Raw genomic sequence first — 15,623 nt, 5'->3', positions numbered from 1 at the left:
AAGATACATCAGGCTTAGCAATACATTAAAATATATTTATTATTGAAAAAATGCAACCCTAGTGAAAAGTGCATACTTCTAATACTCAACATATAAATAATAATAAAAATTAGTTCCTACACTCTTGTCCTTTCCCTGCTGAACCTAACAGGATGCCAGCTGCGCTAGTCATGATAATTTATCTTTTCCCAGGAACTTATTTGGCAGGAATTGGAAAAAAATAATCAAATTATTTCACAATAGGCCAATAAAAGCAAACAGAGAAAAGTTATCTTTAGACACAACTTTAGTATTAAGTATTTTTCTTTGGATGATCATTTACAAACTGACTGAAAACCAATTGAAAAAAAGTATCTCTTTTACTTCTATGAGTTTAGAATTAGATCCTTAGAGGTAAAATTTTTATGCATGTCCTAGTGATTAACATTATAGAGAAATAAGAGAATGGCTGTTCATCAGTCTCCAAAAGACAGAGTTTAGACAACTTTTTTATTGTTGAGGAAAACAAATATACTCTCTAACACACTGTAATGAGCTGGGCAAGCTATTTTAAAATATCATCTGTCTTTATGTGTGATAAAGTATTAAAAAAAGAGTCTCTTGACACATATTCTCTATCCCTTGAGGTCTAACTTTCAGATTAATAGAATTTTTTTTCTTTTTTTCTCCCCTTTTCTTTAGAGACTCATATTTACAGGCCCTCTAGAGCATCCTGCTGCATTTTCTACCCTTTAAGAATAAGCTCAAAGGCTGACAGATATTTTTTCATTTTCTTCTATTCTATAAAAAGCTAAAATCTTTCAGCATACAAGCCTTGTAGTTCTAACGTTTCCTAATATATTTAGAAATCTGTTCATTTATTAGGTTTTTTTATTCACTTCAAAACCTGAAAACAGCTTTCTGGTACTTGTCAAAAATTAGAATTAATTTTAAAAGTCTAACAGCATGACACGGTATAAAATGAGAATTCTCCTAGATATCCCATGTTAAATAGAACAATAACACTCTGAAATATACATAAAATAATTACAGTAGTTTCCTGAGCAAATATATCCAATGGTGAAATTCATACAGGTAAAGGAGGTTTTTGCAACCATTTAAGCCATAAAGTCATGTGTAGGGTTCTGCTGTCCAAGGAGGTGCACAAAATTCCCAATGAAGCCTCCAACATGCTGCAGAATCAGTTTCTGCTCCAGCCCTGCTTTGGGAGCTAGCTGATCCTGATCCAGCAGTGCCCCAGGGAACATCTGCAGCTGTGTTTTCATATGGAAATAGAAGATCCTAGAGAATGTGAAGCTTTGAAAACAACCATCAAAGCAGCATGACAGCACAGAGAGTTGGGTCAAATATGCTCCTGAAGATTGATTCTGAAAGTGTGAATGGCAGCTCCCAGCTTACTGGCACCATACTTTGATTCTGGACTAGCAAACGCCTCCCTTTAAGCACTTCAGAATACTAAACTGGAAAACACTCAGTCCCAAGTGTAAAATCTTCTATGATGTTCTTCAACAGTACATTATTTGAATGTGTGTTACATGGCTCCTTTCATGCATATGTCACTAATGTGAAACTTCTTCACACCTCTGTTGAACCTGAAGTACACTATCCAAAAGGTTGAGGACTTCACTTTATCTGTAGCTTACACTTCTGATATAAATTATATGGACAGACACAAATGCCTCTGGCTGTAACTAAAAGTTTTCATTCAACATGGGCATATTTAGAGTACACTGACTCACACCCCGTAATACAGAACTACAGATTTTAATTTGGCAATTACAGTGGCTTCTGTAAGAACAAGATATAAAATTGGAAAAATGTATTTTCATTTCCACAAAAAAATATGTTGGAAAACAGTTTTGACAGAAAAACTTCCCATTCTTCTGATCTATCAGAATATTGATTGTAAGGATGCATACAAAAATGCACATATAATTATAAAGTTGTGTACTAAAATGGATAGTATGTAACCATGGGAAAGGATAGGTAAAAAATCCTCAAATAAGGGGAATGTCAGTTAAGCCCACTCTTTCATCTGAAGTCTGTTAATTGCACAGTTTATAATCCAATATTTTTCCTTAAGAGTTATTTTACTATCATCAGCTGCACAAGATCCTCAGCTATTGAAAAATCAATTCGGTAATTAATAGTGAAAACAATCTCTTCATTCCAATTTTGTTTACTTCTCTAATTGACAGAAGATCAAACCTACTTTTTGAATAGTGACAAATTAATTGAGTATAAATATATTAACTGAATCTTTTTGGATGACTACTTTAGGATGACACAAATCATTACCTAAAAGTACCTTTTCCTCTGCTTTGCTTAAAAGTCTCAGTAACTAGCTTGGCTGTAGGTCTTGTTCTACATAAATACTTTTTTCAGATGAATGTCTTCCACTGCACCTAACAGCGCAGATTCAACCTGTAGTCTCAGAACCAATGAGTAAAAGTAGGCACTGAAAATTGTTTGCAGTCAAAGTCATTAGTAATAGTACTTATTATTATAATACTTTTTACTAAATCTATTTTCATCCAGTAAAACTGAAAGCAATATTTTCAATAACACGTTACAAAAAGTTTGGATGGACAGAATGCCTTGGCAAAATCCATGGACAGAATTCGAATTTTAAGGAGTTTATAGTATTTTATCTCTTCGAATGGCATTGTTAATTATCTTCAAGCTTTGCACAGCCTCCATGGGTCACAGCTTTTAGCAGAAATCTATTCCTACTGCAAACCTTCCTCAAAACACAATGATGCCAAAACACTGTTTCTGAGGAAAGGCTTGTTAGTGTCTTAAGTAAGAACAGGTTTCTATTTCTCCATAATGTAGCAAAATGTAGTTTATCACCCTGTTCCTCTGTCCACAATTATCTATTTTATGAAGAATCCCGACCTGACCTTCAAATATAGAATCATAGAATCATAGAATGGTTTGGGTTGGAAGGGACCTTAAAGATCATCTAGTTCCAAAGACATCTGGATTGTTTTGAAGTAAGGACAGTGAAATGAAGCAACAGTGTAAACTGCATTCTGTTATGTCCCTCAGCTACTTACATCTTGGCATATTATATATTCTCAATATTTCCTGTGAACTTTATTTGCAGATGAAGGTTGTCTAAAGAAACAACATATGAGTCTCTTGTCAGCCTGCCTTACATTTATTTCTTTGATGATCAAATCCTGCAAAACATCAATCTTCAAGCAGATGAATAAAATATAGTAATAATTTTCCTCTGATGAAAATATGGATGACAGTGATGCTAATATTAAATGTCTTTACTACAAACTTTTTAGTGTCTTTTAGTTTAATTATACAGAATTTAACAAGATATATATAATCATAGATGACTAAAATATGTAATGTATTTGCTTGAAAGAAATGTATACCACACATTTGACAGAAAGATTACCTGTAGATGTTTGAAATTAATAGCCATTGCACTACTCTTTTAGTATACTCCTTTTACTACATAGTATGTGCACCACTTAGGAGAATTTAAGTTGTATTGTTTCTTTCATTAAAGGGAAGCTGCCACTAAAACGAGTCTTTTTTAGAATAGTTGTTGTTTTTTGTTTCTTTTGTTCCGCAATTAACCTTTGTACATTCTCTTCACGCAAGAGTGCCAATTCACTGTGATCACATTCAAGCAAAGCTTGAGTGGGGGGTAATGATGTCTTAAACTTTTATGGAGGAAAAATAAGCTAGAGTTAGTGGCTTTGATCTTGTGACACAAACAGATTGAAATGAACTTAACCAAAATGCCCTCAGAGACTTAGCTTCAACATTACATGCTGCTGTGAAAGAAAGGACAACTTAAGGTCACTTGTTTTTACTTGGGTTATTTGGAAAATGTCCTGCTACATACATTGCTAGGATATGGGATTTCTTTGCTTTTAAAATGTCTGCTTTGACATTTCAATTTCTTATTAGAAATGTGGCGCTCTGTTTTGAAAGAAATATGAAATGGAAACAAAACCCCAAAACAACAAGAGGTCGGTAGCACACCAATAGGACTAGCAGTTTGAAGTGTTCTAAATTCTGGGTAACTAGAGATGCATTATAATAAAACATCTTTCATGGAGTATGTATCTTTATAATGAAGTATTTTAATAAGGGAAGTAGTCAGCTGTGTTAAGATGGTACTTTACCAGTTGAAAAACTGAATTAAGAAAAAAAAAGGGTCAACCTACTAAGAGAGAAGTTCTATTTAAGCTTACTGAGGTCCCTCTAGAGGTGCAACAAACTCTCCAAATAGAGCACAATGCAAAAATGTGACTTTCAATGACTTTTAAATCACAACCACAGGAGAGGTATGACTATGATCTTTTACAGAATATACAAATCTACTTTTGGATTTCCAACTTGGATTGTATCTGGCCTGATTTTTCAGAAGAGCCAAATAGCCACATGTCCAACTTCATCACCTCCCATACTGCTGCAGACACTCTACACAATAGAAAGCAAGGGTAGGGGGTTTTTTTGAGAAACCTAAAATTCTTTGTCAGTTTTGAAAATTCTGTTTGCTAATCTCACCTAATAATCCAGTGATAGATTTAGGAAGAGAATCAAAATTTCATGACATTCATTTCCACTTATTAAGTGAAATTAAGATGATTACTAGAGAAGAGGGAGCCAGTTAACAGAACTCCAGTCTATATTTAGACATTGATTCTTCCATTTCATCAGAGAATACATTAAATGTCACATTCTGTTGCACAGCCAATTAGAGAGGTAAACACAACAAAAAAGAGTTTTCCTGCTGGTTTTGTTACCAGCGCAGCATGGGATCAAAAAAAGAGACAGGGCTACTCAGCCAGGAACATAAGTGAGAGGAAGACTGCAAGAGTGCCGACTTAACCAGCTAAAATATTTTAGCCTTGAGTAAAAGAGATCTACGGAAGGAAGCAAGCTATTGATTTTGCCTGCCAGAATAATACGCTAAAATGAGGCATAAGTAAGAAAACTACATAATTCTGAACCAAGTATATGACAACATAAAATTATAAAAACAAAACAATTCTGAAAGAGATTAAAAGATAATGTGCAAACAGGACTTCTTTGGACCTCAACCTTTTCAGATGACATAACACCTATTTTAATCTAGTGTCCTGTATAGGTGATACTGCAATTATCACTTATTATTAAAATATACTCCTGCTATTTTAAAAATATTTTAATTAATAAAACACTATATAATATTGTGATCATTAATCAAGATGAAACAAATATTTTACTAATGTAGAAGGTAAAGCAAAACAAAAGTCTCAAACCCAGAAAGTTTAAACCATGGGGGAAAAAAGGGAAATATAAGAAAACAAGCAGAATGAACTCTATGAGACATCTGCATATTTTAATATACATAGTGTTATAAAACTGCTTAGTACAGATGCTAGGCAAAATGTGTCCATTGTTTCTCCCTCTCTTTTTAACTTAAGCAAAGAGAAAGAACGTCAATATCTTCCTTACAATATATCAGATTTTTATTAGGAGAAGGAGGAAGCAGAAGAGTATCCTATATTAGAAAGTCCTAAACTCAGTTTAGAACTGAACTGAGTGGAAATTTAACACTGAAAAGTTTTGCACAGGCAAGCCAAATCTTTTATATTGAGCAATGTTAAATCTAGAAGGCAGGTAATTACTTTCAAGCTGTATAATACCAAATTACTTTTATTGCTACTGAGAAGCTGAAGTTAAAGCTTAGTCTTTTTTTTCCCTTTCACATATATTTCCATATTTTTCTCTGTTTTCAAAGATAAGTAACACTGATGCAGTTTTGCTGACAAAACACTTGCATTAATGAGCTGTGCTTTTCTTTAAGACAACTGAGGAGCTTTTCATAATCTAACAGCAGTAGGATATAAGCTTTTCAGAAAGTTATTAAAGAAGCAACATAAGAGAAGGTATGAAACAGGATATCTTTCCTTGTGGCAACCTGGAGCTCACTATGCAATTCCTTCTTTTTCATGAGGTTTTTATTTCAACTGTTGGCATGCATACTCTTACAACACAATCAGCACAAGCAATAGAAAGATGAAGAGATCTGCCTCAAATACCAGAGAAATTATTAAATACTCTTTTTTTCCCCTCAATTAATTATCTTAACATTTAATCCAATAATCGTGTTTATGGGATAAAGCAGCTTAAGTAACAATTGCATGTATTGCAGCCTATCATCTCTCCTGTGTTTCTTGTTGAAATGATTTAATACAGAATAAAGATCATGAGGCTTTCAACTTGAAAAATCAGTGTTTCTCATACCTTTTGTTTGATGATCATGTCGTTGATATCATCAAGGTCACCTACTATCACTTTCTGAGATTTTATCTCTCGATCCAGATGAGAAAGCCAGTCAGTGAGTTCTGCCCATGCCTTATTGAAGTCAGCCAAGGCTGGAACCTCCAAAAGCACCGAAGATGGCATTTCTGGTTTGAAGGTGGTGGTTTCCTTGGTTACCCTGGTTTGTGTATCCACAGCAACAGTTTCACCAGAAGTTACTGAAAGAAAAAAAATGCTAAAATTACTGAATAAATGAACTAAGATAAATGTTTATTTCGGTAACAGAATTTATGCAGTAGAAAAGGTAACACAGAAATAAGCTCGTTTCTTGATGTTATGTCTACTGGAAATATAAAAATTAAAACTAAAAGAATATATGAATGCATTTTTCCACAGTATTTCTATTACAGTGTATGCTTAACATTCCGCATTCTCAGCATATTCAAATTTCATCCTTAAAAGACCAGTGGGACTTAGTAACACTAGCAAAGATCTCAGTGTAATAAGAACCCCTCACTCAAGGTCACTGAAGCATTGCTATACATGAGTCATCTTCCAAAATCTGGTAGTGTGGTCAGATGTGTTGAGGCTGGAAGCAGATTGAAAAAAAGGTTGGTTGTGATATCTAATGTAATATATGTATGTAAATATATAATATGACCATGTATCTAGAACCACATTTTTTTTCCATGGTCTCCAGTCACTCAGTAGCTGTGAATTTGTCTCCCCAAAAATCTTCTCACTTGCTGTTACCAGCAAGTATTTCCCATAGGTTCTGTGACCAGTACGGGAGCTTACACAACAAGAAATTCAGCCTTGGCTGACTTCATTTTTTCCTCCTTGTAACTTGAAAATATTATGGGCTATTATTTGGATATTTGTGCACATTTTTCCTTCTATTTGGAGAAAATGGTCACGTCTTCTCCTTTGTGTCCTTTCTTGCTCTATTAGCTGTGTTTTAAATAATATATTAATTATTCACTGCTTGGATTGGGGAAGTACCCAACACCAAAGCACAGTATCTTTCTCTGCAGTCAAAAATGACGAGAGGTGCCACAGATAGCTACCATTGAACAGAGAGACATGTAACATGAGATCATTCAGAATTTCAAGGCCGATTTTTACTTCTTGATTTTTGTTATTTACAAATAGGTGGCTACAAAATGTTTGTCTATTTTTTTGCCCTCCAGTTAATCATGCAAAAGCAATTAATCATGCACAATATTATGGCAGATGAGGCTACACTGACTTGTATTTGGTTAACTTTTTCTCATTTTTTAAAAAGTCCAGCCAAACGGGAAAAATATAAAATAGGGAAAACACAAGAACATGTGGTGTTGCTTCACTGAGGTGCTAAACCATTAGAAAAGGGAAAGTCTAAATACCTACCTTTTAGAGTAGTTACAGAATCTCTTATCTGAATCAACTGCCTAAACAACACAATAGCTAAACCAGGAAAGCTGAAATAAAGCTGTGTGGAGCATGCCCTACATTTTCTAACACTGAACTGCAAAATATGGTTATTGAAAACCAAATATAAATTTCTAAAGGACCAAGATGTTTGTTTGCATTTTTCCCAGTCTCCTTACAGCATAAAGAAAACCGATTTCCTGCACTCTTCCTGTGGAGTATCTGGTCTTTAACAGAGAAAAAAAACCCCAAACAAACCCAATCCACAACAGAGTCACCCGTGCACAGTAAGGGGTTTTTTTGCTTTCCAGTACTTCTGAGAGTCTAATGGTTTTCTCCATTGACATTCATGCCATTTCAGCAAACTCTGTCTGAAGTCTGAAAACACAAGTAGCAGGTGAGGCTTCAACAGTTTGTCCATAAAACCACTTGAAACATTAAAATAATCAGTAACATTAACTGATCTTGCCAAGGAATTTAGCAGCTATTTTTCACTAATGAGAAAAGTTTTGAGTTACTTCACTGGGGAATCAGTGACCCTCTTCAGCACTGCAGAAAGGGAAAAAGCTGCGCACAGGCATCTAAATGACTGTCACTGTAAAAGCACCGTAAGATGCTGTCAGCATTAAAAATACTGTATGATTACAAACAATTTACCAAATCAACTAACATATACATTATTTATCTAGCCTGAATAAATGGCAATATTGTGATACCAAAAGTGACTCCTGCAAACGATGATTTTTAATGACACTGCAATTAAATATATTTATCCACCCATCCATATCATTTTGCATTTCTGAAGTGCAATCCTTATACTCTTCCTTTCTGTACTTTAAAATCACATACCCATGGATAACTATGAAGTAAATTAATTATTGTAAAAGGCTGTTCTAACAACGCAAGTTTTTAATTAAAATCGCAAAAACAGATGAGAAAATGGATATATTTTTTTCTGATATGGAAAGAGATTTCTAAGGGCTTTTTTGTAACATCATACTATTTGCTATAACAGAGTATCTTGTATAGTTAAAGATTAGCAGCTTTTAATATGAAAAGCAAAACATAAATCTAAAGGATCTCTTTCCTTCATCCTTTTATTTCTTTTTTTTATTTATTTTTTACACACAGATGTGAATAATTAATAATAATCTATATTCATCAGGTTTTCTTTCATCACTTGAAATTACTCCAGATGTTTTCTGCCCTATTCTATTTCTTTTTATCTAAATTATGCAAACAAAGCAGAGATTAGTCCTACTCAGTACTGGTGAGGCCACACCTGGAATACTGTGTCCAGTTCTGGGCTCCCCAGTACAAGACAGCTAGGGAGCTGCTGGAGAGAGTCCAGTGAAGGGCCACAAAGATGATTAAGGCACTGAAGCATCTCTCATATGAGGTAAGCCTGAGGGAGCTGGGACTGCTTAGCCTAGAAAACAGAAGACTCGGGAGAAATCTCATCAATTTGTATAAATACCTGAAGGGGGGGTGAAAGAGGACAGAGCCAGGCTCTTTCCAGTGGTGCCCTGTGACAAGACAAGAGGCAGTGGGCACAAACTGAAACACAGGAGGCTCCCTCTGAACATCAGGAAACACTTTTTGACTGTGAGGGCGACTAAGCCCTGGCACAGGTGGCCCAAAGAGGATGTGGAGTCTCCATCCTTGGAGATACTCAAGTGTCACCTGGACATGATCCTGGGCAGCCTCCTCTAGGTCATCCTACCTGAGTAGGGGGGTTGGACCAGATGAGCTCCAGAGGTGCTTTCCAATCTCAACCACTATATGATGCTGTGATTAGATAGTCCCACAAAATGACTCCTGACGCAGGGAAGTTTTTAACCATTTTTAAGTTCTTATATACCACTTTGGCCATAGCTGTTAGCCAAGATAACAGGGAGGGCATTCAGTGATCAGAAATCAAAGTACTGAACCTGTTATTCACTGATGGACACAACTGCTTGAGTTTACAGCTTTTAGCAGAGGACTCAGCTCGTTACCTAAAGCAACAAGTTCCAACTCATGGTTCAAAGTTTGAGTCTTTGGATTCATGCCCCCTCCACCCAGACCTCACACCCTGTTGTGGAGGAGATGGGAAACAGGTGTTTAAATAGTGAATGGTGCTTAGCACCCCAGAGTTTCCTCCTGTGCTGGCTAGAGAGCAGCATAACACTATTAGGCACCACACTTTCATACTTTGGTGGTAGCAGCTATTATGTCTCCCATCCTTCTCACCACAGCCTTCCTTTGGATGTCAGCAGACAAAGCAGTGAGTTTAGCAACTACAGCTGCAGGGGACGAGAAAAGGGGAGGAAAGATCATCATCTTCCACACAGTGGCGGATCATGAATGGCTCCAAAAAAATGGATGGGGCCCACACAGTTGCCAACTTTGGGCCATCAAACAAAGGTAACATTTAAACCAAAGCTACACATCAAGCAGGAATAGTGAAGGAGGGAACACTGTATTAAGATATGCAAGGCAATGAGAAATGAAACTACACAACGTTATTTTAAGACAAAAGGAACTTACAATAGAGTTACTTTTCATACATGTACAAACAAGAACTACAATCAACAAATCTACAAGAACTACAATCTACAAATTTCATTTGTTGATTCACTTGTTATTTTGCTCAGTTATTAATGTACATTGAAACTAGAAAAGAATGTCAACATTAAAAAAAAAAAAAGTGTTGTTAGTAGTTACTCAGTTTAACGCAGTTGGCATTTAGAGCTTACAAACTTCAGTGGTCTGAAATAACTCCCAGAAAATGACTGAGAAAACAAAATATTAGTCACCATTTTCTCTGTTTTCATTGCTCTGTCCAGAAAGTAAGGCGAATTCAAAAAGAGTCACAGAATAATCATTAATATCGTCAGAATTATGTACAGAGGTTTTCTGCCAATACAGTAATTGCAGCTTAAAGGGAATGTCTTGGTTGTACTTTTTTAATGTTTACAACCAGAAGGCTATTGAATTTTTTGTCTTTGTTCAGCAGGGGGAGAAAATGGCAGAGAAGTCTTTGAGTATGTCTGTCTCTGATGAATGTCACTTAATTGCCTGAAGGACAAAAAAACGCGTGACAAACAGCACCAACTAGGAATAACTAATGAAAACAAAATATACCATAGCTTTCTATAGATTTCAAAGTATTGTGCTTATTTTTACTTTGTTTGTTTTAATGTTGTCCTTCAAAGCTTTCTATGTTTGATATGTTTTTATGCCTTCCTCTCTCCAAGCTGGATATTAAAAACCTGTCTGACACCTAGAGAAAATTATATACTCAGGACATAAATTCACAGAATTGTCTATATTGTCTCACCCTTGGATGGGAATTCAATTCCACAGATCAGTCGTGATTTCCTGTAACAATTCCAAACTGTCATCTCATTTCACCCTCTCCTCCATAATACTGTAGGTTAAAGTGATCCAGAGCAAGGCCCATTATTTGCAGTGACGTATTGCATGTCACGGTCAAGACACATGCAATTACTGAAAAACATAGTCAAGTGTTTCATTCCAGAACTTTACCAAAGCAGTTAAGTGTGAAAAGTATGTGTAAGTGTTGACTTCTCGTCTTTACCAAGAGATGGATGCTTAGGTCCACTTCCATCTGGCCTAAAGTTCATGTAAAGGCCTTGTATTTCCTCTGTGACTTCAGAGATTCTTAGACAACAGGAAAACAGTTGCTTAGTTTGGCATTCACATAAGTTAAACAGATGTTGTCTTATCTCAGAGGAAATTTCTACTCTCATCAGTATTTCAGGTAAATTGAAGAAAAACTTTCTAAACTCGGACTCTACAGAGCCTCCATAAGTAGACTCAGGATGTCGGATAAGACTGCTTGGCATCTCTTAGCATCTCACATATTTTGGCCTGACTATACACTCAAGAGTTTGCTAATTCATATTTATTTGTTTGTTTGCTTATTTTCCCTCTAGTGGCAGCTATTCCAGAAAAGGGTATTCCTAATCTTCTAATGTTCGTGCGTTTACTGCTCTGGATTTTGGCTTAGGGTTTTTTTATCCCTTTGATGCAGTTCTTTTGCATCAAGAAACTTGACATACTACAGAGAGGACTGTAAGGTACTAGCAGAAGTGCACTGCCCAGTATATCTCCTGTAAAAGCTTCAAGATGCGTTATCTACTGCTACTGAGGATGGTAATAATCTGTTCCACTTTGACTGAGCAGCTAAAACATTTGAGTTATCAAAGTATTTACAGCAATTACCTTTAGAAAGTGGTTGCACAGTATGTTTCTCTTCCAACATTTATCTCCTCTCAGAACAAAAATACCACTTGAAACAGTACATCTGTCCCTTATTTCTCTTTCTTTCACTTGCACAGATATGACATAGTTCATTCAAAAGAAGCATATAAATGATCAATTAAAATTAATAGAGAAATATAAATCAACATTAATCACACAGTATGTAGCAACAGTTCTCATTCTGAAACAATTTATCCAGAACTGCACTGACAGTTTCTGTGACTCAAAGGGGATAGTTTGTTGATTTGGGATTTTTTTTCTCCATTACAATTAATTTATAAATGCAAACCTAGATTTTTATTTTTTTTTTCCTCCCAAATATCTCAGTAGCAAATTCTATCCTACTGCAACACATCAGAAATACAATTAAGGACTTAATCTTTCAACTTATTTAAAGGTTATTATCAGTTCACTCCTGTGATATGATAAACCACAAAACCAAAAGGACAATTAGAATTTAATATATTAAACCACACCATCCTGTAGCTTTTAAGGTAACTTAGCACTTTCTGCTGTTCAACAAAGAAGGTAAGAACATAGAAAAATAATAGCAGAAAAATAAAACACAAAAATAAAATGTCTAACAAAAAGCTGAAAAACAATCCAAAAATACTCTGAACTAGGTGCGATTTTCAACTTGTTCTTGAACCTTGAAATACACTGGATGAAAGTCAAGAGTATATTGGTAATATTTGCATCTTAAAAATAATGTGTCATGTTATACTTTAAGAGTGAGAATAATAGGAATGTGTCATAAAATTGAAATTCAAATACTAAAGGCAGAAATAAGAAAAGCAGATTGAAGTAAACTGCAGGAAAACGTTTTTTTCCCCTTCTTTTATTCTGCTTATTTCAGTGTTGTGTTTCAAGAGAGGGTCAAACTGACAACTCAGAACAAATTAAACTCCTTATTTAGGTACTGAACAGCAACAGAACAAACAGGAAGAATGACAACGCTCCCAAAAGCTTCAAACCCCTTCCAAAACCTCCTTTCAAGCCAAAGTCCTTAAGCAGAACTGACTCAGTTCACAGGAATGTTCCTAACCATCCTTCTGAATGTTTTAAGTAGTGTTGAAGTTTTAATTATGTAAGGTAACTGTATCTATGAGGTCAAAGCTTTTTGACAAAGAAGAAATAACACAGTAACTGGATGCAGATTTTAATTCAATTTGCACGTCTAGCCCGGGGATTTAGTTCCACGGTTAGCGGTACCAATTAAGGCATATGCCAGCCTTAAATCCTTTATACAATGAAGAAACTCACTCACTCACTAAACTTCATTTCTGTTTTACTTAAGGAAACCCAGCTGAGTTTTACTTACTGAGGAAAATAGAGGAAGAATACCTGTACCCTTTAGCATATACACAGACAACATCGCTCAATGAATTTGTTATTTTAACACAAGCAACGTTGCCTCCTCTAGTGACAGGCCAAATAAGCATTCCCACTGTGGGAAAACCAGCAGTTCACTGATTTGGAGGTGGCACACCAGGCAGGTTTTGCTTATTTCACGGGAAGCCTCAGTCTCATCTTAACAGCACTTCAGCCTTGTGAACTTGATTGGGAACAACTAGTCTGCAATAGCACACAGGTGAAGATCTGTCAACTACTAAAGTGTATTTTTTCCTTTGATTTTTCTCTTATGCTGTGTCATTGCAGCTAATTTTCTACAGGGTTTGAGCACCCACACTCATATTCTTAAATTCCAAGCAGGCTTCCCTGAGAGAGATCTGGGAAGATGGTTCTGAGACTGATTCATTCCTTAGACTTGTCCCAGTGATAAATGAATGGTCTCATCTCCCTCTGTCCTTCAAAGTTAAGAGCACATTAAGTTCTTCCCTGCACTACAACCCTTCCATGCAAGGTGCTCATTGCCAATAACACATTTTGCAGAGAGGGCTACAGCTACCTGCCAGGTGTTCTGGGTCACAAAGGAGTTCTGAAAGAAAAGTAATAGAATTACAGTGGGAAACACAGCTCTGATTAACTAAAATAAATTATATCAATTTATTAAAAAAACACAAAAACCAAAAACATCCAAGTTTCAAATTTGAAAGCAAGGATGGGGGTTTTCTGGTTATCTGAACTCAGAATAAGGTCTTTATGTTGATCAAAAAATTATTGCCAACAAAATTCCACTCATGACTCTAAATGTGGAAAATACGCATCCTTATCAGCATTGTATCTGTAAGCTAACATTTTCTTAACATTTTAATCAGCTTTTAAAGACAAAAAACATGTTTCAAAGTGAATCTTTTTCTATTTGAATAAAACACCAATGTCAGATTGATCAATGTCTCATTGTCTTAGCCTTGAATATTTTGTAAAAACAATTCCTAGAAAAATTACTTAGTAACTGTATCATGGATATTTCATAGATAGTAATTTTTATAGAGTATAAATGGGTAACAGTACTTGATTTCAGGAACACTTAGGGTATATTTGCATGTGCTATTGTCATCAATTCAAAATATAAGTTAAGTGCCTAGACTTCCTTTATATTCAAGAAGCTCTTAATGATTTCTAACAAGTGATTATGGATTATATATCATTTAGATTAATACAAATAAAAAAAAGAAGCTGATAGTTTATGGGATTATTAGTTAAATTTTAAATCTAAAATAGTCTGTGCAGTGGGATGAATAGAGGGATCAAAACTAAAGACCCCATAATTCTTAGAGATTCAAAAGAAAGTAGAAAGTCAAGGCTAAAAACTGCTAGGAGGAAAGAAAAAGATTTACAAGTGAATGTGTACTGCTAGATATGAAAAATAACCATAAAAATCATGGTTTCTGATATGTTACTATTATTAGATTAATAAATAGCATCATAACTTTAAATATAAAGTAGAAAGTTAAGTGTCAGCTTTCTCAGGCTTATCTTTCTCTGTCATAGGGGAGATCTGGTAGAATTTTCTTGCTGTCTTCCTTTTCATATGTAGACGTGTGACTAAGCTATTTATTGTACAATGCATTTTTCCAAATTTCTCCAAACACACAGAAAGATGTTTGGATATGTCTTTCACTCAGCGTAAAGAAAAGCTCTTGCTTTCACAAACACTGGATTGCAATGGGAATAAGAACATATGTCAAAAAAATAGGTAGACTTTATGACACACTAAGAATTTCAGGGATATAGATCATATAAGTAGGCTTGTGTGCATCATAATGTATGTAACATTAAGGTGAAGTTAACTTAGAGTTGCATAGCAAAAATTTAAGATTATGTCCTGTTATTGAGAAGAGCTTCTGCAAATACTTTCTCTGTATGCAAGATACTTAGAAGTGGAATGTTAATGATTTATTTGATGAGAATACTGCCATCGCTTGAGGCACTTCAAGATAAACTCCATGTACAGAAGTTAAGAGTTTTAAAAAATTACCCTGTGTGGAAGAGAATCAGGTTGGAGAATGCCTCAGCAAACTGGATATACAGAAGTCCATGAGCCCCGATGGGATGCATCAGGTGGGGGAGTGGTGGGGGAGTTGGCAGAAGTCATTGCAAGACCACTTGCTTTAAACTTTGATGGACCACAAGAGGCAGTGGGCACAAACTGAAACACAGGAGTTTCCCGCTGAATGTCAGGAAATGCTTTTTGACTGTGAGGGTGACTGAGCCCTGGCACAGGTGGCCCAAAGAGCATGTGGAGTCTCCATCCTTGG

The 15,623-nt window shown here is 35.5% G+C and overlaps 1 protein-coding gene across 8 annotated transcripts in view; it reads right to left on the bottom strand.

The window, feature by feature from the left end:
- The window catches only part of DMD (dystrophin), a 1,320,554-nt gene that overhangs the window by 340,481 nt on the left and 964,450 nt on the right, over positions 1–15,623 (bottom strand). For all 8 annotated transcript variants that reach the window (XM_075774516.1, XM_075774534.1, XM_075774546.1 and 5 more), the window contains one exon: positions 6,265–6,500. In XM_075774516.1, coding sequence (XP_075630631.1) covers positions 6,265–6,500 — 236 coding nt within the window. The remainder of the gene's footprint in view (positions 1–6,264; positions 6,501–15,623) is intronic.

The sequence above is a fragment of the Balearica regulorum genome, chromosome 1, assembly GCF_011004875.1.
Source record: "Balearica regulorum gibbericeps isolate bBalReg1 chromosome 1, bBalReg1.pri, whole genome shotgun sequence".
In the NCBI taxonomy this organism is placed as follows: domain Eukaryota; kingdom Metazoa; phylum Chordata; class Aves; order Gruiformes; family Gruidae; genus Balearica; species Balearica regulorum.
This window is presented reverse-complemented; position numbering and strand designations above follow the sequence as displayed.